Raw genomic sequence first — 24,703 nt, 5'->3', positions numbered from 1 at the left:
GTTCAGGTTTGTTGAGGAAATGATGAAAGCCATACCTTTTCCATACCTTTCTGCCATTTTGTTTCTTTATCTAGAAGATCATGATTGAAGTCCCTGACTCTCATTATGATGAAATTGAGATTTTAAACATTCACTTTTCTTTACATCCAAAATGTATCCTAGATAAGAGGAAGAATTCCAGATGTTTCAAACAATGGTTGTCAGTCTTTGCTTTCCTTCCCTTGAGCCCCTGGGCTCATCTTTGGGTTATTATATATAGTACCCTCCTAGGATCCTACCGCTGAACGCTAATGAGGTACCACTGTCTTAATCTATTCTGTGTCTCCTGGGCATTTCTAAAACTGCAAAAGGGGGAAAAACTTTTAATTTACCCCAGAGGTTAGTGGAACCGTGAATATAATTGGTTTGTTAAATTAATTCATTCACTAAGCACCTACTATGCACTTGGTACATTGATCTAAGCTTTGGCATTACAAAGAAAGTGAAAAAACCTGGAAAATAGTTACATAAACTACTAAAGGGCACATGTGGGAGATGATCAATTCTGTTTGGGAGTTGTCTAGAAAAACCTCTGGTATAAACACTTTTTTAGGGTAACAGTATACAATTTTGCTTTGTTATTTAAAAAAGTAGTCAGCATTCTTCGTCAGCAGTGGCACTGTGTGCTCTTTTGAGTACCAGCCTTCCCTAACTGACCTGGCTGGATGAGGTCTGTTGCTCCTTCAGACTCACAGTATTCTATTTTCTTTACATTGTACATTTGCCCAACTCTGGAAAAATGTTAAAAGTCTTAATGTTCTCATTTTAGGTACAGACTTCTTACTTTTTCATTATTTTGTCTTTCTAATCTCATTTTCTCCTTTTTCCTATTCATCATTTTATGTTTTATCCAATGTGAATTTATGTACGCTATCTTAAACATTTTCGGAATCAAAGTGAACTATAAATTAATAAATGACATACTTGCTTTTTTAGTAATATATGTCATATGCCTTTTATTAAAAATTTGAGCCAGTATAGAGTGGGTCTGTGATTTAAGTACTTTTCATCCGATAGTACTGAGCACAGTGCCTTACGTATAGTATATAGTACATTGAAGTCAATATGCATTGAGTGCCTTGTGTGTTTGTTGAATGAATTATTGATGTAAGTATAAGAAAGTCTGCTGGTTAGGGTCTTCTTTGCCTGGATCTGGTTTGCTTATCTAGTAAACTGCCTGCTCCATTAGATCCAGATGAGTATATCACCAGTGTTTTGCTCAGTGCATCTCCTTGTTTGCGTGGATTTATGTCAATCCCAGACGAGATGCCAAGGGGTCGAGTGCATGGCAAAACGAAAGGATACTAGCAGCGAAAACGTCTCAGGAGAAGTAATGTAGTAATAGTGGCCAGTGGTTCCTCTGCGTCTTGTTTCCTCAGGTTGTTAACTTCAGGGAGAAGTAAGATTGCTTGCATTAGGATAGATCTTGGATTTCATTCTGATAGTGAATTAAAGTGAAACGGTCATCCGTGATGTAGCTGTGAATGAATGTGGTACTGATTAGAGAACATGGATTTGCACGCTTCCATTAGCAACTTAAGAATAGTGAAATAGATCTCTGAGGCTTTTTTTTTACATCAAGGAGAGAGAAATGCCATTATTTTCATCCCATTGAATCTGCCTCTTCTCATGCCACTGGGTTTGGGCAAGTTTTATATATAAATTGATATTTTTCTGATCCTAAATGTTTTAAAGAGAATATTTTCCATTTTCTTAGAGTTAAGCTATACTGTGGAATTAGGAGATTACTGTTTATTGAACAAGATTTTGTTTCTTATTTTCAATTTAAAAACAAGTGAGTGAAAGATGTATCAGGCGCACAGCATTTTGCTGGATCCTGTGGATGACGTTTAAGGGAAGACCTAGTCCCTGCCCTTAAGATTGTTACCTGGCGTAGTTGGAACTGACCAGATACAAGTAGCGAGCAGTCAGTTTATTCTCAGGAGCTAGGTTGTTGAGAGGGTTAGGAATGATCACTCAGAGGTCAAAGTACTGGAGTCTTCTCAAAGAATTTGAACTGTGTTCTGGAAGGGTATTAGCAGTTAATATTTTCAGAAGCAGAAATGAGAATTCAGCACCTTTCTCTAGCTGGTCATTTAAAGAGCTTTGCAAAAAAAAAAAAGGTTAATATTTGTACAAGTAGAAAGTAGTGGTAAGAGGTGCCTGGAAAGTAGATCTTTTAAAAAGACAATAGTTGCTGCAAAGGCAGAAGCAAAAAGGTGTCTTCTGTATGAAGCCGAGTGAAGAGTAGCCGGACTAAAACTGATTGTTTGGGGGAGTAATTGGAGGAGAAGTGGGGACAGGTGTCAGAGGGTATTGAAAGCCAGATTCGTAGTTGGAGTCTGTGAGTAAACACAGTTCCTGAGGCACTGTGAAAGGAGAATTTTAGGAAGTGTAGTCTCACAGTGATATTACAGGTTTCCAGTATATATTACCATGATCAAGATGAGGAGCTTAATTAGATAAGCTGAAAGGAATTTGTGGTCATTTATTGAATCTTTACCAACCACTGCCTGTCCTAAGTGCTTTGATCAGTATTACACTTAAACGTCACAGCTATCCTGTGAGTTAGATATTATTACTCTCTTTACCTTAACAGGTGAGAAAACTGGGCACAGGAAGGGCAGGAAGCTTTCTTAAGGTCACAAAACTAATAAGGAGAGGAGCAGTCAGTCTGGCTTCAGCAACCATGATCTTAACCACCGTGCTCTAAAATGTTATGTTTTCCAGAGAAAAGAAACTGAACATTCTTTTCTTCTGTGTAATTTTTTCCCCTTATTAATTCCATATCTCCTTAACTACAACACAATTTAGTGGCCTTAGAACAAAGGTTTGGCTTGAAGATTTCAAGTAGGTTCGCACATTTAAGACTCTTTCAAAACCAGTAAACCACTGGTGGCTTGTAAATAATACTTTGTAATTTCACTTTTTTCCTTCTAAACTGTGACAAGTCAAAACAACTGTAGATTGGACTTTAAAGAAGAGGGAAGGCTAGTGAATTTTACAAGTGTCTCTGGTTTGCTGAGTTTCTTTACCTGGCTCAGATTATATGAACAGTAATGGTTTTTATATCTGTTTAAATATACCATTTATACTTAATTAAATGCTAAGCTGACAGAAGCTCTTTCAAAAAAATAACACACACATTTTGGGATTCAGTAGTCGAAAGAGTCATGGCGGATTCCAAGTTCATCCACAGTCCCTCTTGTTGATGTTGCTGCGTAATTGATAAGAGGCCGTTGCTTGGCATTTGGTGTGCTTTCTCTAGGCCCCTTTGTCCTTCATGGCAGTTGGTCTCTGCAGCACATCTTTTAGGACAACGGTTTGAGCCCCTGTAAACGCATTTCAGAGGTTTTCCCACTAAAGGTTTTCCCCTCTTATTCTGTACTGTTTGGTTTCTTTGGCAGCCTGGCCTCCCTAGCACCCTGCTGACGTCTTACACCCCTCTGTTCTCTCCCCATCGCCCCCATCACTTGGTTTCCGCCCCCCCACCCCGCCATTGCTTCAGGTCTGCAGTGGAAGACTATATATGTTTTCTTAAGTCTCCATTCCTGATGCTTCTCAGAATATACTAGAAGGATAGAGAGAGAAAAGAAATTGCTTATAGAAGCTAAGTAACCTGTGTTTTTGGGTTTCAGGGTTTCTGCCATAAACAACATTTATTCTTTTGTCTATAGTGTCTTCTTTGTGGTGTTGTTAAACAGTAATAAAGAAATGTAAATGTTTTCCAGTTAAACTAGACATTTTATGATGAATATTTTAGTAATGCAAGGTCTTGTGGAGGGAAAATAATGTGGAAATAGTGTGCGTAATTTGGTTACTATAAGATATTCTGTTGTTTTTAATCAATTTGTGTCTATGAAGAGCATTTCTATTACTGTTGGGAAGAGAAAGGAAGTAAAGATCTAAAAATCTATTGTTCCCATTTGGTCTTTTAGTGATATTTATTGAATCCCAATTCCTTGACCCTGTTACTGCAGTGTCCTGGGCAGAAGTGGCCATTTCTTCTACCTAACATACAATGAAGAGCCCTACTTCTTTAAATACAAACAAAACAATTTGTACAGTTAATATGTATTAGGTGCTACATGGGTGATCCTAACTGTAGTGGTAGTTGCCCTATCATTTACTTTTATATTTGGAAATATTTCACCTTGGTCTCAAGTAATTTAACTAAAAAACATGAGTGTATGGATTGTATGTAGGTAAGGAGTGGATAAGAAAGGAAGAAATAGTAAAAATTACTACACAAATGCCTCTCCCTATAGGTGCAAAATAAATGAAGTTTCTGTATGTGTGTCTAAATATGTGAAAAGATAAGATGACTCCCTATTTTGGGATCTATAATAACTTGATGATGTGTGTGTATGAGTGGATATGTACATAGATGTGTGTGCTATAAGTTAGGAATGACAAATCTGCTGTAGCAGCAAGGAGAGAGAGGAATTAATTTTGCCTGAAGAAGTCAGGCTCTAACACATTAAAAACTGATCACAGACCCGGTCTTAGGAGATTGAATGAGAATTACTGTGTACGTTGTTTAGTGCCAAAAAGTATGGGGAGTGCAGAAGCGGGCAGTAAGTAGCTGAGAATATTGGATGATATAATTGAAACTCAGGTTGGAGGCAGATTGTTAACTACTATTTGACTTTATCATTTAAGCGATAAGCAATCACCAAAATACAATTTTTTATTTGGTCTTTTAGATTAGATTCATGTTTTGAGAGTACATCTCTAATAATATAAAATTATATGTACTTCATGACTGAAACTGTATGGTAAGTGATGAATTAGTTATTTGGGTGATCAAATTATACTTGGTTTCCCCCCTTACCTCAATTTAAAATCTATATATAGTTTTATATAGTGATTAAGTTAGTATCTGATATTGAACTCCTAGTCTTCCACTTATTGGCTATTTCTCTGGCTTTGGATAATTCATTGGTAAAACAAGCATAGTAATGCCTACCTCAGTAAACTAGTTTGAGGATTAGATTGAATGAGATAATATATATAAAGCCCAGTACTTCCCACAGAAGTCTTACCTGTTAAATAGTAGTGATTATTTTGTGATACTGTTTTCATGATAGAAACACTTTTTCTGTCATTTTTGGAATGTGAGGGATTAACGGTTTGGGGAGGTGAAGCAGGAGACTTTTGGTAAGTAGATTAAATATTGCTTTATCCAAACAATGCTTTTAGGTGACAAGGGAATTCAGAGCAGAAGAGGCGGTTTGACAGGGGAAGAAAAAATGTGATCAGTTTAATTATGGATGGACTGAACTTTACATTATGATGGAGAACATGAGAGTGATATCCAGGGGGTGATGGTTGGAAATGTGAAGCCTGGAGATACAGACGTGGAAGCTGTTACAGTCTGACTGGAAATATCTGGGTCTGGAAGGAGTGATTGAATAGCAACCTAAGCAGACAGAGAGAGCCTTAAGGAAAAATAAGGCTCAAGAATTGGGAGCCTGTCAAAGAGATTATTCCTATTTGATTCTAGGGATATAGTTCACTGGGCTTTTTCCCTATGTTCTTGAAGAAACTAGAGAAATAATTTTTTTTTTAACTGTACTTTTAAATATTTGTTTTAATAAAATAATCTGTCCTGTTATACTGAAATATTCAAATCTGTATTCTGAAGGCCAGTGAGTTTTAGACTTGTTGCTCTACTCATTCATATATAGCGGACATACCCAACGTTGGTTAGCTTTCTGACCGTTGGGTCTCATTCATAGCATTTTCTCCAGTTCTCTCTCAAAGAGGGAAAAGTGTTCATTCTTTGATTAGGGGAAGCTCTCTGACATTGGCAAGTTTCCCCTTTCTCAAGTCTAGACACTTGGCCTCTATAGTGGTTTTTTTACTCAGGGAAGTTCTCCCCTCTGACTCGTAGAGTCGGTGCAGATGAGTTGTTCCTTGGCTAGTCCAGAGCCCTACAGTGATCGGTATTGTTAATAGTAAACACTGTTGTATTGCTTGCCAAGCATCCAACCACAGACTTTTCTTTACATGACTGCACCGTTAAAATGCAGACTTAACTGCCTTCTCAGAGAATGTCTACTGTTTCCTTTTTTTCTTTTTTTCTGAGTGAGGGGGGGAAAAAAACCTTTGTCCTGTCTTCAAACTGAAATTTAAATTTCAGCATCTTTGAATCTGATGTAATAAAATATTAAAGTTTCAATTACTTACTTCCCAGTTTGCAGTAAGGTTTAAACCTTAAGCCCTTTGTGTGTTTTTAGTTACCTTTTTGAGTTCAACTGTCAGATACTATCTTGCTTAGGTTAAAGATTTAGTTGTTAATGGTCCTGACTCTTCTTTCTTTATATGTCAAAATCTCCACATGGAATTTTTAGTTGGAAACCCACAGTAATCTAAAGTTAATTCCACAGGGTCAGATTTCATTTTCATTTTAATTTTCTCAGTACTCCCTTCTTTATCTTTAGACTACTAACGGAAGATAACTTGAGTTGCCTTTCTTTTAGTATGTAACTTTTATTAGGATTTTATAATCTGTATCTTTTTGGTCCTGGCTCTGGGGGTGGGGGTGGGGGGGCAGTACTGCACTGATCTTGTTATTCTTGATCTTCAGGGGCTTAGAAGGATAGTTTGTATTGGTGGTGTTTTCAAGAAGCACTCTGGCAGAATGCTCAAGTGCAGGTCTGTGCAGACTTTAAGTATGTGGTGAGCTGTGAAGTTACAATGTTAAATAGTTACTGGCCTGCCCAGGTTGTTTCCAAAGTTCACTTTACCATTTTAAAAACCTTTACTGATTTTAAAAACAAATGTAGAGAATTGCATGACAACACAGATCATCTGAGGAACCTTTGAACTTGCAGAAATAATGCGTGTGGAAGGAGGGGTGCCGCTGTCTAGGCATTATAGACTAGAAACTTGCATTTAAAGTTCAGACTGCTTGGGTAAAATGACTTATTTTCCTGGCTTATCCTCATATTTTTTTCCCCTCTGTGCCCTTGGCATTATCACCACAACATAGAAGAACATTCTTTTGTTTACTGTAGTTTTATTTGGAAGGGAAACTACAGTGTGGCTTATTTAGGGGCAAGGGGGAGAACTGAGGTCTTTTCAAAATTAGGCACTGAGGCCTACGGACATAGTGTGTATCTTCTTTTAGGTCCTTTACTAACGTTTGTAGTTTTCTCCATAAAATTTTCACACAGTTTTGTAATTTTTTCCCCAGGGCTTATGATGATTTGTGGCTATTGTGAATCGTTCTTTTAAAGATTGTTACCACCATCACATCTTTTTATAGATTGATGTTGGTATATTAGAAAGTTACTGAATGCTGGGATCTCCTAATTTCTTTTGTACTTAGGTTTCACTTATCTTTTCAGTGCTTCAGTTTCTGCATCTGTGAAACAAGGGGTGTGTGTTAGAATAATGTTATCTCCAAAGACCTCTCTAGTGTTAACATTGTATGGCTCTGTGTTGAGAGAATGTCCCTTACTTCATGAGGTGAGTGGGAGTTGTACCACCGAAACTACAGGTAGGTTCTGTGACTACAGCCAAACCTAGCTTTGTTCGTATGTGTTTGCACGTGTTTAACACTCTCTGTTCTCTATATAATGGTTCTTGAACATCTTGAGGTAAAGAGCAAATACTTTACATTTTAAAAATAACCCTCAAAAGTACAGTTTCTTATCCTGGTTGAAATGGTTTACTATTATCTTTTCACCCTGTATTTTAGTTTGTTGCTATTAGATTTACTGCATATTTTCCCCCTAAAAATAGATGGTCTTTTAAACCATAGTTTTTATAAATATTTGCATCTCAAGTCAGATTTTTTCCTACAACATGAGTCAGCGTTTGATGAGTTTCACTGAAGCAGGGTATGTTCAGAGAGCTTTCTACCACAGGTTTGTTCTCTTCCATATCTCTGTCCTAAGCATCCTATACATTGACGTTAGATCATTCCACTGGGAGTATGAGTAGTGTTCTTGGAGAATTATTTTAATACTTATTTCTGCTGGGTGGAGGATGCAGATGCTGTACTTGTTATCTCCGTGAATCCAATCCTGACCCTCCCCTCACAAAAAAAATACCTCAACAACATGCCATGTTTTTTGTTGTTTAGTCAGTCGCTGAGTCCTGTCTGACTGTTTGTGATCCCATGGACTGCAGCACTCCAGGCTTCCCTGTCCTTCACTATTTCCCAAAATTTGCTCAAATTCATGTCCATTGAGTCAGTGATGTTATCTGATCATCTCATCCTCTGCCGCCCTTTTCTCGTTTTGCCTCCAGTCTTTCCCAGCATCAGGGTCAGTCAGCTCTTTGCATCAGGTGGCCATAGTATTGGAGCTTCAGCTTTAGCATCAGTCTTTCAAATGAGTATTCAGAGTTGATTTCCTTTAGGATTGACTGATTTGATCTCCTTGCTGTCCAAGGGACCCTCAAGAGTCTTCTCCAGCACCACAGTTCAAAAGCATCAATTCTTCGGTGCTAGTTGTCTTGATGGTCCAACTCATACATCCGTACATGCCATCTTTTTTATTTTTCATAAAAACACAGGTTATATAAGTTTCTATCTAGATGTTGGCCAGAAATTTGCTTGAACAAACTGAAATGGCTAAATGAACTTTCACCCTAATTTGAATAGGGGTCCAGAAAATGAATTCAAGGCAGTGGTTGTCAGAGGTCCTAGTGGGGTGGCCCTGAGCTGGAACCAATCTGTATGTATATATACAGTAGTCTAGTGTTAGTTGCTCATTCGTGTCTGACTCTCTGTGACCCCATGGACTGTAGTTTGCCAGGCTTTTCTGTCCTTGGAATTCTCCAGGCAAGAATACTGGAGTCGATTGCCATTTCCTTCTCCAATGTATATATATAAGTTGTGGTGGTAAAATTAGCACATAACATAAAACATCATTTTACCTGTTTTTCAGTATAGAGTTAAGTACTGTTGAGTATATTCATATCGTTGTGCAAACAGACTCCAAAACTTTTTTATTTTGCAAAATCGAAACTCTTTACCCATTAAAAAATTCCCTATTTCCCCTTCCCCTCAGCCCCTGGCAACCACCATTCTACTTCCTATTTCTGTGAGTTTGAACCAGTAGTTATTATGAGAACTTGATCTCCATTATGTCAGCTAAATGGACTTTGAGGATGAAGAAGAGAGTAATCGATTCCTGTAAAATCAGTAGCCATTCTCCATAATCACGTGAGTGTTGGTAGTTGCTAATCCTAAAATTGGAGCATCAACCAATTTCTGTAATGTGGAGTTTGGAAATTCCTATTCCTGTTACTGAGGAAGAGAGGATGATAGTGACTGGCAATTACTGGGCACTTATTACTCGCCTGAGGTTGGAGGAAAGACCTGCTTCTTCTAGAATGAAAAAGAAAAGGCAAGTTTGGGTGCATGAGAATGTCTAGGGACATAAAAGAAATTGAAGGAATTCTTAGTGTCTGTTTTCTCTATCAAGCACAAAAGTGAGTCATTTGTTGAAAGTTAGGAATTCGAGTTTGGCTAGAGGATTTAAAGAAAGTGATGGAAGTTTGGAATTGCTGGAAAATAGGGTAAGGACTTAATCAGGGGTAAGTAGAATAATAGTAATAGTGTTGGTACTAATAACAACAATAATAGTTACCTCAACCATATCAGTGATCTCTTCTATACCAATTACTGTTCTATGCGATTTACCTTTTCACTTTCATAGCAACTTTATTCAAGTGGTTGTTACAGATAAGAAATAAGTGGTAGAGCTGAGATTCCAGTTGCCGTCTCCTGCCTCAGAACCAGGCTCTTTTCTTCTTTCTGCACCATTAGTAACATTGAGAATATCTCCTTGATGTCAAAAGCCAGAAGTTTAGAGTGTAACTAAATATTTGTTCTCTAGAAAAAGGAGGAAGAAAAAAAATGTATATTCAAAATATAATAAATAGGTCAGTGCTTTTTCTTACCCACCAAAATGGTGGATTCCTTCACTCAGTGAAGTGAGCTGCCATGGCCCTGTAGAACCCCAGACCTGGTTGACAGTGGTATCTGAATCTATAGACTCGTTTTCTTCCTAATCCCTGTGTCTGAAATACTGGATTGAGGTTAATGCTAGCAAGTCCTTTGGCTTCTTCTTCTTGTTGCTGCTGTTTAGTCGCTCAGTTGTGTCTGACTCTTTTGTGACCCCAAGGATTGTAGCCCACGAGGTTCCTCTGTCCATGGGATTTCCCAGGCAAGAATACTGGGGTGGATTGCCATTTCCTCTCCAGGGGATCTTCCCAACCCAGGCTATGTAGCGGTAAATGAGGACCTTTTTATTTGCAGTTACACTATTCACTGACTAGTTATTAGTTGCACTGATTTCTTTGTATTAAGGGATTGGATTAAAAAATATTATTTTTTTGAACAACAGTGTCTCTATGCATTTACATTATTGCTCTAAATAAATGCAAAATTTCTGAAAAAGATAGCCCCTTAAAATCACATGTGCAAGTTTACTTGTTCGTTTTTATGTGATGTGTATGAAGGGACTTCCAAAGATGAAGGTGAACAAATAGAGGCCAAAATAATTTGATGGTAAAACAAATCAAAACAGATTAGGTTATAACCAAATGTCTACTGACTAGCATTTTCATGTGCAGATGGACAAGCAGGCTCTTATTAATTCTTCTAATATGATCAATTAATTAATTTCTAGACTGTAATTCATTTATATGAATGCCCTTAATACTCAGATGGGAAAATTCATTACTGTGTTATGGATTAGATTTACATTGCCTAAAACTTTAGAATATAGTCTTGCTCCCCAAATCAGTATGTCACATTACTTATAATTCAGGCTGAGTATCCAAGTTCAATCCTTTTAAACTTGGTATGTCATATGCTTAGTGTATCCTGCATACTCTTCACCTTATTAGGATGCTAACTTTAATTTTAATGTAAGGAAGAGAACTATCAATGAATTATGAGACAAAATATAGTGTAGATGGATTTTGTCAACTTGGTAAGCACAAACTACTATACAATAAGGGTTTGTTGGAGACTCTTTTTGTAAGTGGAAAACTCTTCCAAAAGACATTTTTGAAGTTTTGCTGTGAAGAAAGATTGCTAGTGAATGAAAAGAACCTTTTGTAGACCTCTACTGGGGAGTCTGGTAACTGGTAATGTGGGATTCTATACACAGAGCTCCAAGACTGAGAGAATATCTCAGAGTAAAGCTATCTGAGTTTTGCATTCAAAGCTATTAATTTCTTCAACTATGAGAAGAAACCACAGATTGTGTAATGGCCTTGGTATTTTGTTGGTATGGATAGGATGATCTCAGAAGACTTGTAAGCCTGTGTTGGGATGTGTGTGACACGTGCCTCTTGTGTGATTCTTTTTGATTTCAACAGTTGTAGACACATTTTTGAAACTGTAGCTATCCTAAGTTAGCAAATCCAAAGCGGTGCACAGAGCAACCCATTTTTGCTGGTGCCAAATGCATACTTTGCTGAGTCTTCTAATCTGGGCTCCAGAGTTTATACATAGCAAATTCTAACATTTGCCAAGTTCTGTTATGACCCAGAGGGGAGTAGAGCAAAGTGGGACGGAGAATTTGGAGAAGCATGCTGCCTGTAGGGTAAATTGCATTTCGGAATTTGCTTCCATGTGGATTTTCTCCTTGTGGACCACTGTGATGTTTAGCAGGCTGAGCTGGAAAGGTCATATTGCACAAGATGAAGAACAATAAGTGGTCTGTTCAGCGGTTAGCTGTTAAGCCTCCTGCCAATGCCGACTAAGGGCTGTAATGGCCATCTCTCCTCTGGGATACAAGCGTTTGGCTGTCGTCTTTGGGAGGAATATGGTAATTTGTAGCCATTGCTTTCAGCATGGTAGGGCGATCTAACATGCTAAGGCTTTATTCCAGTGGCTTACATCTCCTTTGTTTCATGAACAGCTGCTTCTTTTAGTCTTAAAAATATGTTGCAAAAATGTATGTGAATAATAAATTTGGTTAATTCATTTTGCCAGAGAGAACTTGAATTTGCCTCTTTCTACAAGATATTGACCTCATCTTTTTTTTTTAAACCTTAAGACATTGGTTCTAGAAATAATTTGTTTTTTTCTTGAAATAAGTATTTTCCTTTACCTTGGGTTGTAGTGCAGTTCTAAACCATATTTAAAATATGTATGGCTTTTTACCTCGTTGCAACCGAGAAAGCAACATGGGTCACCAGCAGCTCTACTGGAGCCATCCAAGAAAATTCGGCCAGGGTTCTCGCTCTTGCCGGGTCTGCTCAAACCGGCTCGGTCTGATCCGGAAATACGGCCTCAATATGTGCCGCCAGTGTTTCCGCCAGTATGCGAAGGACATCGGCTTCATTAAGTTGGACTAACTGAACTTCCTTAGATGGCTCATCCAGAACATCACCCCTAGGTGGAAATAATACTAGCTCTTTGTATATAAAATAAAAGTTTTCAAAACTTCAAAAAAAAAAAAAATATGTATGGTGTGGGGAGGAGTGGGGGGAAATTCCATGGTCGTCCAGTGGTTAAGACTCCATGCTTCCAATGCAGAGGACATGGGTTCGGTCCCTGATTAGGGAACTAAGATCCTACATGCTGCAGAGTGGTGAAAAAATAAAAAACAATGTACAGAGGCATAAACCTCAGTAAGAATTTAAAAGATATGAAGAATCTGGGACATAAGTTACCACTTCTAATAAGTGTGAGTTCCCTCTGATTTGCTTTATGGGAAGTGTATTAATTAAGGACAATTTCCAAAGGATTTCCATCCAAGTAAATACGATATTTTTACATAGCTGTCTTTTAAAAATAGAAATGCATTCCTGACATTATTTATCATTTTTTAATAAGTGAAATAGCTTAAAATGAATGATGAGTGATTTCTTTGACAGTCATATGGTAGATTAGATGTGCAGAGAATTCCCTTCTGGCCAGAACATTTTAAAATGAACATTTTAAAGGAAAAATATATGTAAAATATTGGAGCTCATGTGAGAAAAACAATGGAAACCCCTGCGGGGACTGGAGAGCTTGATTTCACAGTGTAGAGTGAGGACTGATGGTGATGTTTGTGCGGAAGGTTTCTTCGAGAATTAGACCAAAAGAGAGGGACAAGAGGGAAAAACAAGTGCCCAGGCGGAGTGGGAGGTCATACTGGGGACAGCACCGTGTGAAACTCAGACCCCAGAAAGGTGGCTTCTCCGTGGATGAGTAGGAGAGAAAATCACCTGCATACAGAGGCTTGCTTGTTAATGTCTTGGATCTGAATGGAGAAGCGGGAAAAGTATCTCAAAAAACCGCCTAAACCGAAGCTTGCACTCACATGGATTTGCAACCAGGAATTCATACTGTCTGTGAGGCCTGAAAATCTCTCAACTGGTAACCTTGTTGGTAGCACTCCTAGTTGGCTGTGAGTCTCTGTGTCTGGGAAAATCAAAGTTTTCTCCCGCTTGCTCTCTGTTTTACGTATGGTGATGTGTTTGTCTACATGCTGTTCTCTCAGTTTGCGCCGCCCTCTTCTTTCCCCACTGTGTCCACAAGTCTGTCTTCTGTCTGCATCTCTGTTGCTGCCCGGCAAATGGATTCATCAGCACCATCTTTCTGTATTCCATATGCATGCGTTAATTATACAATACTTGCCTTGGGAGAATCTAATTTAAATCTCTGTAGACCTCAAAAACATTTTAATGGATAAAGTTGTAAGGAATGTGAGCTTGCACAAGAAAACTAGCAACTGTGTTAGTCAGGTATAGCAGATTTATATTTTCCAAAGACGGCTGCCACAGCACTTCCTGACTAGTGTGCCCTTCTAGAACCTTTATAGTCTGCTGTGAGGAAGTAGTGTCTGCCTCATTCCACTAAACTGAGCCAGGTCTTTCTGACTGCTTTGACCAAATGTCAGTCAACAAAATATGCAACAGAAGTGCTACTGTGTGGCTATGTAAATTCTGAGGCTAAGTCATAGAAATGCCACACATTTTTTCCTTTCTGTCTTGGGATGCGTATTCTTGCAACCCCTCACCCTGCTGTGAAGAAACCCATGCAATCCATGGAGGGACCCATGTGGAGATGGACTGAGGCCTAAGCTGTCAGCCAATGCTAGCTCACCAGCCTTGTGAGAAGCCTTAAGTACATTTTTCTGTACCTCTCGGGTCATGGTTTCCACCATCATCTTCCAAATTTGGTGGACCTGTTGATGCTGAGTGTGAGAGGTCTTCTGAATCAAATTCTTGTGTTTTTAACTAAAACCAGCACAAAATAGATGAAGCAAGTAACCATCTGTAGTCCTGTCATCAACACCAGCTTCAGTCATGGTCTGTCATTTTGACCATGGCATGACATTTTGTAAGGTAATGGCATTACATTTTTGTTAGGTAAGATCCATTTTGTGGAAATTAGTCAGGCAGTTTTTGCCTTGAAAATCCTCATTAATTAGCTTGACTTTGCTAATTGTTAGCTTCATCCTTCTGCAGATCAGTAAGGTTCTCTTCAAAAACACTACCTTTGAGGCCATCAGATGTGATTTTTGTTCTTTGAGTTCCTTGTAACTAGTGTTTTTCTAGTTTATCTTATATTGAACATGCTGCTTTTACATCATACCAATCTTTCTTAGATAATGGATCAACCACTTTTTTCTTGACTCCCATTTTGCCACCTTTTGTAAGGTGCTTGTTCTTGCTGACAGCTTTGGTGCTGCTCAGAGAGCCAAAAGGGCCAAGTTGCTTTTTCCTGTGTGGGTTATACTTGTAATTTGGAGATATTTCTGTATACCTGTTATATAGTTCAATAAAAATTTTACTGAAAAAAAGACACTATAAAGAGTGCAAAAATAAGCCACAACTTGAGAGAAGATGTAATGACAAAGTTGATCCAGAGTATTAAAGAACTTTTCAAATATTTTCAAAAAAAGGAAATAGGAAAGTCATGAACAAGTTTATTTCACAGAAGCAGAAATAAATGATCTGTGAACATATGAAAAGATCCTCAACATTTTCAGTAATCAAGGAAATGCAAATTAAAACAAAGAGGAACTCTTTGCTTCCCACCCCCTACCAGACTAGGAAAAATGAGAAATAAGAATTATTGGTGACGATATGAAGCAGTGGGAACAGTCCCACTGTTGGGTGTGACCATTTTGGAAAACAATTTGGCTTTACATAATGGTTCCTAAATGTATACCCTAGTGAACTTTCACATTTAAGTATGAGTATTTAAAGTACTGTTCATAATAGCTAAAAGTGTAAGTAGCCCAAACACCCAGCAACTGTGAAGTAGTAAATAAACATGGTATATTTGTCAAAGGATGACTATTTAGCACAATGTTAATTAGGTATTATTGCATGCATCTTCACAGAGGAATATTGTAAGTACATTATAAGGATCAGAAAAGGTAGTTAAAATTTTTATGAGTATATTGTTAAAAAGAACCCCAGAATGGTTATTTTTCTAAGAGATATTTGATAATGCAAGTGCCAGTTCTTCATTGATAATTGGTAGGTGTTCTTGCATATAAAATCCCCAATTAAACACATTTTGAATTTATTTTTCAAAGTTTCCTCATGTTAATCTTGCCCAATAGGGAACATAACTAGAAGAAGATGAAACAAGGAGGATTTATCCACAAGTTCAATTTCAGTTGGTTGTAGCCTTAGAATGAGAAATTGGGCCTCTTATCCTACCTGTCTTAAAATTGGCTTGTTATTTTTTAAAAGCAAGTGGCTGTTCTTTATTTTTTTGGTGAGCAGCAGAGGGACTCTTTTGCCTCTACATCAAGCCTGAGTCTGCAGTTTTAACAATCTCCATGCGTTGACTTCTCTTCCTGTTCTGAAGGAATGCAAAAGCCAATAATTATGCACAGACCTGACCTACTTTGGAAGAACCAGAGGACAAAGAAACCCTCACTTTTCTTTATCCTTTTTTCGTTAAAAAAGCAGAGATTTGGGGGGGTGAGGGCCAGAACTTCCTATATCTATTCTTTGAAAAGTCTAACACAGTTTGTGCCTGTCTTATACATTAGAAGTTTCCCTGTGAGTGTTGCTTGAAGACTAGGGGAATTGACACCAATGAATTCTTTGCATATCTGCTGATCTGGAAATGTTTGGTCATTTCTCAAGGGTGCTATAGCTTTGAGAACTAAGGAGGAAAGAATGTATTGATTTGTTTTTAATGTCTTATTTTATATATTTGATTTTGTGAACACCTCAGTCCTTTTATTCCTTTTTAGAAGTAGTAGCTAGGATCTCACATGTGTACTTAAGTTAATGAATGAATCAGCTGGAATGAAAGTTTGGACTAATCATCCCCTTTAGTAGCTGTTGTGGTTGCCCAGTAGCTGTCACTCCAGTTCTTAGTTCTATTTCCTGTTGTTGTTTTGCTCAGTTGGTAGCTTATTATCATTTCAGTTTTTAATATTTGCTTTATCCATCTATCTTTTTTCTAAAGTTCCCCCTAAATCTAAAGCAGAAATGTTTTTGGTTTGGTTTGTTAGTAGTTACTATTGATAATTAATAATTGCTAAATAAATAATGAACAAAGGTGTACAGCTAGCCAATAAACATACTAAAAAGATGCTCAATATTACTAGTCATTAGGAAAATGAGAATTAAAACCACAATGAAATATCACTTCATATCCATTAGGATGGCTTTAATTTAAAAAGATGGACTATAATAAGTCTTGGTGAAGAAGTGGAGAAATTAGAACCTTCTCTTGCTTTACTGGTGGGAATGTGAAATAATGTAGCCTCTTTATCATTTCCTAACTGGAAGAAGGATAGTGCCATTTATGGAAGTCAGGAAATGAGAAAGAGGGATAATGAAATTTTTTATGTGTTAAAGATGTCTTTGGGACATTCAGGTGTTATGTTATCCTCTGCTTGAAACTTTTTAATTGTAGCTTTCAGGATAAAGTTCTCTAAATCAATTTCTTTACCACAGTCTGTGAGGCCTTCCTCAGTCTGGTCTCCCTTCTTTACTCTGTTCTAACAATACTGGTTTTCTTTCAATGTTTGGTGTGCTGCTTCTATTTTTGTGACCTTTGAACATTCAAATTTTTATAAGATTCTTAGACTTGGATTTTTGGTTTCTATATTTGCACCTTCCTCATTTGGCTATAATTTATGGTTTAATTAATTTGGCTTAATCATGACATGTTCCATTTCATTTAGTCTACCATTATTAGTTGTATAAGTGGAATGGAAATTGTATTAATATTACTGATTATCAGTGTTATTAGTGTTAATGGTAGGATATATTGACTTTACCAGTAGTGCAAATATTAGCAACAAAAATGCCAAGACTTCCCTAGTTGGTCAGTGGTGCTATGATTTAATGTATTAAATTGCTGTTTAAGTGAGAAAGGTAATACTTACGAGTTTACTCACTGAGATTATCTCACATGTGGTAAACACATCTTCCTGCTTATCATATGGTCCTACACAATACAGCACTATAAAACTAGATGACTTGAGTTCAAGTTCAAGATTGAGAACTGTGTAGTGATTCTGATTTATTTTATGTGGATGAACTTTGAAATTAAAAACAGTAAAATGAAAATTTTAAAGAAGCAATACCAAAGTCTCGCAGAGATCTAATTAGAAATTGGCATGGTGAGACCTTGTCTTGATAACTCTGTTTGCAAGTCACTTACAGTTACACCTTTCGTTTAGTCAATGAGGACCTTGAGGACTGTAAAGGTAAAGTAATTCGCCCAAAGTCCCAAATGTTTCTTAGAGATGGAGCTGGGAATTGAGCTCTGGATCCCACTTCTCAGTCCATTGCTCTTTTTGCTGTCCCAGAAATGTCTGACTTGTTCTCCAGAGCCCTAGGGTTCTGACGAGTTTTGTCCGTCTCCGAACCTTTTACCCAGAGTTAACCAGAGTAGGCGTTTCTCCCACTCCTCGTCTTCCGTATTAAAATTTTTATGAGATTTTGTTCAGAGAGGAAAAGATTCTGCTTCTGTATGTTAGTTTTTGTCTTTCCTACATGGAACTCTTTATTTTGTGCTATCTTCTACTCAGAAAAGTACATTTGACTTATTAGAGCTTTCTTTGACTTTGTTTCAGAGAATGCCAGTATGCTGTCTAAAGAAATCTATGACCCAGAGATCTCAAACAGACTTCTAAATAGGAAGGGATAATTATTTTTAGAGTGAAGTTATTATCAATTAACATTTTATCCCCCCCCCCCTCATTTTCCCTTCATTTTCTCATCTCATAGATCTTATTCCTTGTGATTTTTTGGATGGAGTTTTCCATGGTCTGTTATTTTTCTAAAAAGATATTTATGCAAATATGTCTATCTTAAACTATTTCTGATGTCTGGAGATTCTTTTGGGTCTCTTTGGCAGTGAATTAGGAGACATCTCCATTTGCTTAAACACAATGTTGTCATAAGATCAAAAGAGGGCCTTGTAGACAGTGTGATAAATAGTTTGGTTTTTGCTTAAATTGTAGATACTTTGGTAGCTCAGACCATAAAGCGTCTGCCTACAATGCGGGAGACCTGGCTTCGATTTCTGGGTCGGGAAGATCCCCTAGAGAAGGAAATGGCAACCCACTCCAGTATTCATGCCTGGAAAATCCCATGGATTGAGGAGCCTGATGGGCTGCAGCCCGTGGGGTTGCAAAGAGTCGGACACGACTGAGTTACTTCACTTCACTTTTTAATGATTTAAAAAATCCTCACTGTTATTAACTTCTCAGTATTTTAGTGAATACACAATTATGACAACTTATTTAGTAGTAAAATCCTTGCTGTTACTTGTAGTAGCTTTTCAGAATTCTAGACTTGTACTGTAATGTCAATTTAGGACTGTTTTTGGAAAGTCAGAATTTAGGATGCATGTTCCTGCTAAGGGAAAGGATGTCTTATTCAATGTTAACATACTTCATGTAGTTGTGTTTTTACATTTAATGTGGGTACAGATTCCCCTCGAGGAAGGCATGGCAACCCACTCCAGTATCTTGGGCTTCCCAGGTGTTAGTGGTAAAGAACTCTCCTGCCGATGCAGGAGACATAAGAGATGCAGTTTCTCTCCTTGGATCTGGAAGATCCCCTGGAAGAGGGCATGGCAATCCACTCCAATATTCTTGCCTGGAAAATCCCATAGACAGAAAAGCCTGGCGGGCTGCAGTTCATAGGGTTGCACAGAGTCAGACATGACTTAAGCTACTTGGCACGCACACACACAGTGATGTTAACATATATGTGGTATATCAGATAATAATTATAACCCATGTAATACTGAGTTATGTTCTGCTCAAACAGTTTTTCAGTTTTTTTGTGGCATTGTTACCAACATTACTCCTCCTGCCTTTAAAATAAATACCAGAAATTTGACAATTTACCAATGTTCCCATTAGACTATCCAGGGGGAGAGATTTAAGTTACTTAAACTTCACTGTTCAGCACATGAAACACAAACCTTCATTATGGAAATAGAATCTGTTTGATTTGAAAATGTGATGACTACTTAATATAAGGAACTCATTGAAGTCAGCATATATGCAAAAAACCATCACACAGAACATTCCCATTTTGGTGGAATCCCAGTAGGGCATTTCCTGGCAGCACTGATGGCTTGCAGCTGGCATTAGGAAGGCCCTTCAGATGATACTGGGTGCAGTATTCCTGATGCGCACGAGGGAGCTGGCCCTTCAACTCTGGGCTGCCGCAGGGAAGACAGATAGTCCAGTGTTACAACCATTCAGACTAGAAATGCCTGGCTTTTCGAAGATCTGCATTTTGACAAATAGCTCACAGTACCGACATCTAAGGATATGTGACAGGTAAGAGTTTCAGAAATAGGGTAAAATGCTGTCTGATAATGGAGATTGCTTCCTATTTTCCTTTAGTCTTCATTGCCAAATAATTGGGACATGTAAAGAGATGAGGGATTTAAAGTAATTTTCAACTGTTATTTTGTTCCCTTGGTTCACTCAACCTCCTGCTACTGCAGGCTATGTTATTAGGCCTTGGGGGCCTATTAATATAATTTGAAACAATTTAAAATATGAACTGTTGCTAACTTTGTGCGCTGGAAACAACACTACCATTCATTGTAAGGTTAGCAAGATATTCAACCTAATAAATCTCCGTTGGGGAAGTTTAAAAAAGCTATGCTCTGCCAGTTGAGTTTAGCTCTCTTTCCAGCCAGTGCTTTAAAAAGCTCTGCGTGTTCTAGGTGCTACATTAAATGTGCCTAACAGTACACAGACTCCTTGACAAATGCCATTCTTGGGAAGAGTGCAATCCTTCTGTGAGTCTGTGTTATTTTTACCTATGAGCTGGCACTCCAGGAAAGAGTAGCATGTACTTCATTAAAAAATTCATCTTGAAATCCATTCAGCTTTCTGCTTCCTTCTAACCTCGTAGTCCAGGCCATTGCCAAGTTCTTTACCCACATGTCCCATCCTTCTTCTCCGGGATGAAAATTTCGTCTTTCATAGCTTAATTTCTCACCATAACTTTAAATTTCTCTTTGGGCTAACTACTGCTCCCTATTTTTCTTTTATTTCAAAACTTTTCTGTAATAATTACTATTGTTTCACTATGCTATTTTCTTCAGTCTTCTTTATTGGTAGCCACCAAACTATTAGACCTTCTTTGTTCAACCATTTAGCTCTTACTGCCCAGCGCCTCCCCTCTTCTCAAAGTTCTAGTTTGCCCTCCAATCTTCTTTGGCCCTTTCCCTCTTTTCTGCCTTTCCTTTAAACAAGCCTTCAGGGCGTTTTAAAAAATAGCTACTTGAAAGTTAAATCATCAGTCTCATTCTGAGTCCCCCTCCTAGAGACTTTCCTGGTGGTTCAGTGGTCAAGACCCTGCCCTTCCAGTGCAAGTGGCGCCCTGGTTGTGGAACTAAGATCTCACATGCCATGGGAAAGAAGACCTGATGCAGCCAAGTAAATAAATAAATATTAAAAAAAAATCTTTATATTCAGTTCGTTTAAGTGGTAAACCTACAGCCCAGAAGCTGGTTTATTGTTCTAGAGTGCCGAAGAATTGATGCTTTCAAACTGTGGTGCTGGAGAAGACTCTGGAGATAGTCCAGGGAGATCAAACTAGTCAATCTTAAAGGAAGTAAACCCTGAAGACTCATTGGAAGGATTAATGCTGAATCTGAAGCAGACCTGATGCAAAGAACTGACTCATTGGAAAAGACCCTGATGCTGGGAAAGATTGAAGGCAGAAGGAGAAGAGGGTGACAGAGGATGAGATGGTTGGATGGCATTACTGATTCAGTGGACGTGAACTTGAGCAAACTCCGGGAGATGGTGAAGGACAGGGAAGCCTGGCATGCTGCAGTCCATGGGGTTGCGAAGAGTTGGACATGGCGAGTGAACAACAAACAACAAAAACAAAGTATTGTTGGCACCATCTTAAATGTTTAAATGTTAAAATGACAATAATAATAATGTCAGTTAGGCTGAGAAAGTTGCCCGTTGTGTTAGAGACACTCCTAGGACTTCTTTCTTCTGATAGAGTAAATATTAACCAGATGGGAGTCATTGAAACTGAGAAATTATTTTCTTTTTGCCTTCAAATTTTTTCTTCTACGCCTTGAATTCCAAGTAATCACCAGAAAATTTCCACTTATTATTTTTATGCCAACATGCTATGTTTTGGGGCTTCCCAGGTGGCATAGTGGTAAAGAATCTGCAATGCAGGAGACACAGGTTAGATCCCTGGGTCGGTAAGATCCCTTGGAGTAGGAAATGCAACCCACTCCAGTATTCTTGTCTGGAAAATTCCATGGATAGAGGAGCCTGGTGGGCTATGGTCCCAAAGGGTCAGACATGACTGAACACACAAGCACGCAGTTCTATCTTAGAAATGTTTCCAAGGATGATGCATGTTTCATTTTCTTACTTCATGTATGTTTTGTCTCTTCAGGTAAGCTCTCACTTCGTTATCTCCCAGACATTGTGTATCGATGAACTATTTTATTTTCACTATTTAGTATAGCCCAAACAAAGAAGTATAGAGAAAAAAATCACCTAAAAGACCTGCTAGATATTTTAAACTATGTTGCTGCTGCTGCTGTTCCTGCTAAGTCGCTTCAGTCGTGTCTGACTCTGTGCGACCCCATAGACAGCAGCCCACCAGGCTCCCCTGTCCCTGGGATTCTCCAGGCAAGAACACTGGAGTGGGTTGCCATTTCCTTCTCCAATGCATGAAAGTGAAAAGTGAAAGTGAAGTCGCTCAGTCGTTCCCGACTCTTAGCGACCCCATGGACTGCAGCCTACCAGGCTCCTCCATCCGTGGGATTTTCCATAGTTGACTCTTTTTTATTTTTCTTTTATTAAAACTTTAATAGTCTCTTGAACAATATGGGGATTAATCCACCTGTAACTAGCAGTTGGCTTTCTGCACCCCTGTTTCCTCTACATCTGAGGAGTCAACCAACCATGGAACATTTAGAACTGTAGTATTTACTATTGAAAAACAATTTGGTATAAGTGGTCCTGAGCAGTTCAAAGCCACACTGTTCGAGGGTCAACTGTATTTTCTTTGCGGTTCATTGAGAACTGAGTAAATCTTATCTTTGGTGGTCCTGTTGAGTCCTCCTATCTGGAGTTGGCTGGAATTGTATTGTCTGTCATTCCTTGGGCTTGACAGCTGCATATTTTCCCAAAAACAGTTGTGATGACGTGTAAAATGGATAGAGTAACGAGTTCTTTTCAAATGCATATCTTTGCTTTGCCCCTTAGTACTTGATTTCTTTCTTGTAAACTAAAATACGAAATCCTTGGTTGGTTCCAGTGCAAAGGTCAGGATCTCCCCAAGAATATGAACAGCCTACATCCTGAATGTGGCCATGTGGTACATCTTTAATCCTGACCCTTTAGTGCCTAGCACTAGACTGTAAAGAGAAGTGAAAGTCATTCAGTCGTGTCTGACTCTGCGACCCAATGGACTATACAGTCCAGGAATTCTCCAGGCCAGAATACTAGCATGGGTAGCCTTTTCCTTCACCAGGGGATCTTTCCAACCCAGGGATCGAACCAGGTCTCTCACATTGCAGGCAGATTTTTACCAGCTGAGCCACAAGAGAAGCCCACTAGACTATAAGGTTTAACCTTTTAGTCTGGTTTCTGTAGTCAATGGTGGTTTGGGGTTTCTTTAAACCTGTTTTCCTGATGACAGTTCTATTTTCTAGTAAGTTTAAAAGAAAAAAAGCTTTTCATCAAGGCTGATTGTAAAGACATTTAATAAATTCCTTTTCTAGAAGCCATTTCAACTGGGAATGAATTAAGCCTTATGGAAAGAATTAAGTCCAACAGGAAAAAAAAAAAATTTGACGATTTTCTCAGTTTTCCCAAAGGTGGTACCATTCTAGGTATATAGGAGAGAAGTTAATTCATTACATACAACAATGCCTTATTGTTCTCAGTATTTGATCCAAGGACCCCAGAGTGTCCAAATTTCTGCTTTAACTGATGGCTTATTGGCATTATCTAGAGCAATGCTGTCCAATGAAATGAAGGCCACCTATATAATTTTAATTTTAGAGTAATCATATTTTCAAAACCAAAGACTTGTGATATTAATTAGGTTTCCCTTCAGTTTTATTGAAGTATAATTGACAAATAGAATTGTAAGATACTTAAAGTATACAATATGACGTTTTGATATGTATATATTGTGAAAGGATTTACTCCAGTCGAGTTAATTACCGTATCTATCATCTGACATAGTTATGTTTTCTTCCTACTAGGTGAGAATATTTAAGTTCTACTCTCAACAAATTTAAGCTATACAATACCATATTATAAGCTGTAGTCACCTTTTTTTACATTAGATCCTCAGACTTTATTCATTTTATAACTGAAAGATTGCACCCTTTTACCAACCTCTCCCTATTTTCCTCACTCCTCAGCCCCTGGCAGCCGCTTTTCTACTTTCTGTTTCTATGAGTTTGGCTCTTTCTTTTTTAAATATTTTACATTTAAGTGATACTGTGTGATAATGTAGTATTTGTCTTTGGCTTACTTCACTTGGCATAATGTCCTCCCAGGTTCATCCATTTGTTGCAAATGACAGAATTTTCTTCTTTTTTTAAGGCCCAATAGTATTCTGTGGTGTACATACACCAGATTTTATTAATCCATTCATCTGTTGATGGACACTTGGGTAATTTTCATACTTTGGCTATTGAATGAACATCACAAGACAGATAATCTCTTTGAAATAATGATTTTGTTTTCTTTGGGTATATACTCAGAAGTAGGATTGATGGTAGTTTTATTTTTTATTGCTTGAGGAACCTCTGTAGTGTTTTCATAGTGGCTGTACCAGTTTATATTCCCACCAACAGTGTATAAGGGTTCCCTTTTCTCCATTTCCTTGCTGGCTTTTGATGTCTTTTTTGATGGTAGACATCCTAACAGGCAGGAAGTGGTATCTCTTTGTGGTTTTGATTTGCATTTCCCTCATGACTGGTGCAGAGAAGGCAATGGCACCCCACTCCAGTACTCTTGCCTGGAAAATCCCATGGATGGAGGAGCCTGGTAAGCTGCAGGCCATGGGGTCGCGAAGAGTCGGAGACGGCTGAGCGACTTCACTTTCACTTTTCACTTTCCTTCATTGGAGAAGGAAATGGCAGCCCACTCCAGTGTTCTTGCCTGGAGAATCCCAGAGACGGTGGAACCTGGTGGGCTGCCATCTATGGGGTCGCACAGAGTTGGACACGACTGAAGTG

General features: G+C 38.2%; 2 protein-coding genes and 1 pseudogene across 6 annotated transcripts in view; 2 read left to right on the top strand and 1 right to left on the bottom strand.

Annotated features, from left to right (window-relative positions):
- Positions 1-24,703, top strand: part of SIK3 (SIK family kinase 3) — a 262,793-nt gene that overhangs the window by 110,153 nt on the left and 127,937 nt on the right. The gene's annotated exons all lie outside the window — the stretch shown is intronic.
- On the top strand, positions 12,177-12,440 carry LOC133046020 (small ribosomal subunit protein uS14-like). The gene has a single exon (XM_061128838.1). It carries the CDS (start codon positions 12,202-12,204, stop codon positions 12,370-12,372), a length of 171 nt encoding a protein of 56 aa, XP_060984821.1. The 5' UTR covers positions 12,177-12,201; the 3' UTR covers positions 12,373-12,440.
- LOC133064503 (small ribosomal subunit protein eS1-like) lies at positions 13,901-19,773 on the bottom strand (annotated as a pseudogene).

This window comes from Dama dama, chromosome 1 (assembly GCF_033118175.1).
Source record: "Dama dama isolate Ldn47 chromosome 1, ASM3311817v1, whole genome shotgun sequence".
In the NCBI taxonomy this organism is placed as follows: Eukaryota; Metazoa; Chordata; class Mammalia; order Artiodactyla; family Cervidae; genus Dama; species Dama dama.
This window is presented reverse-complemented; position numbering and strand designations above follow the sequence as displayed.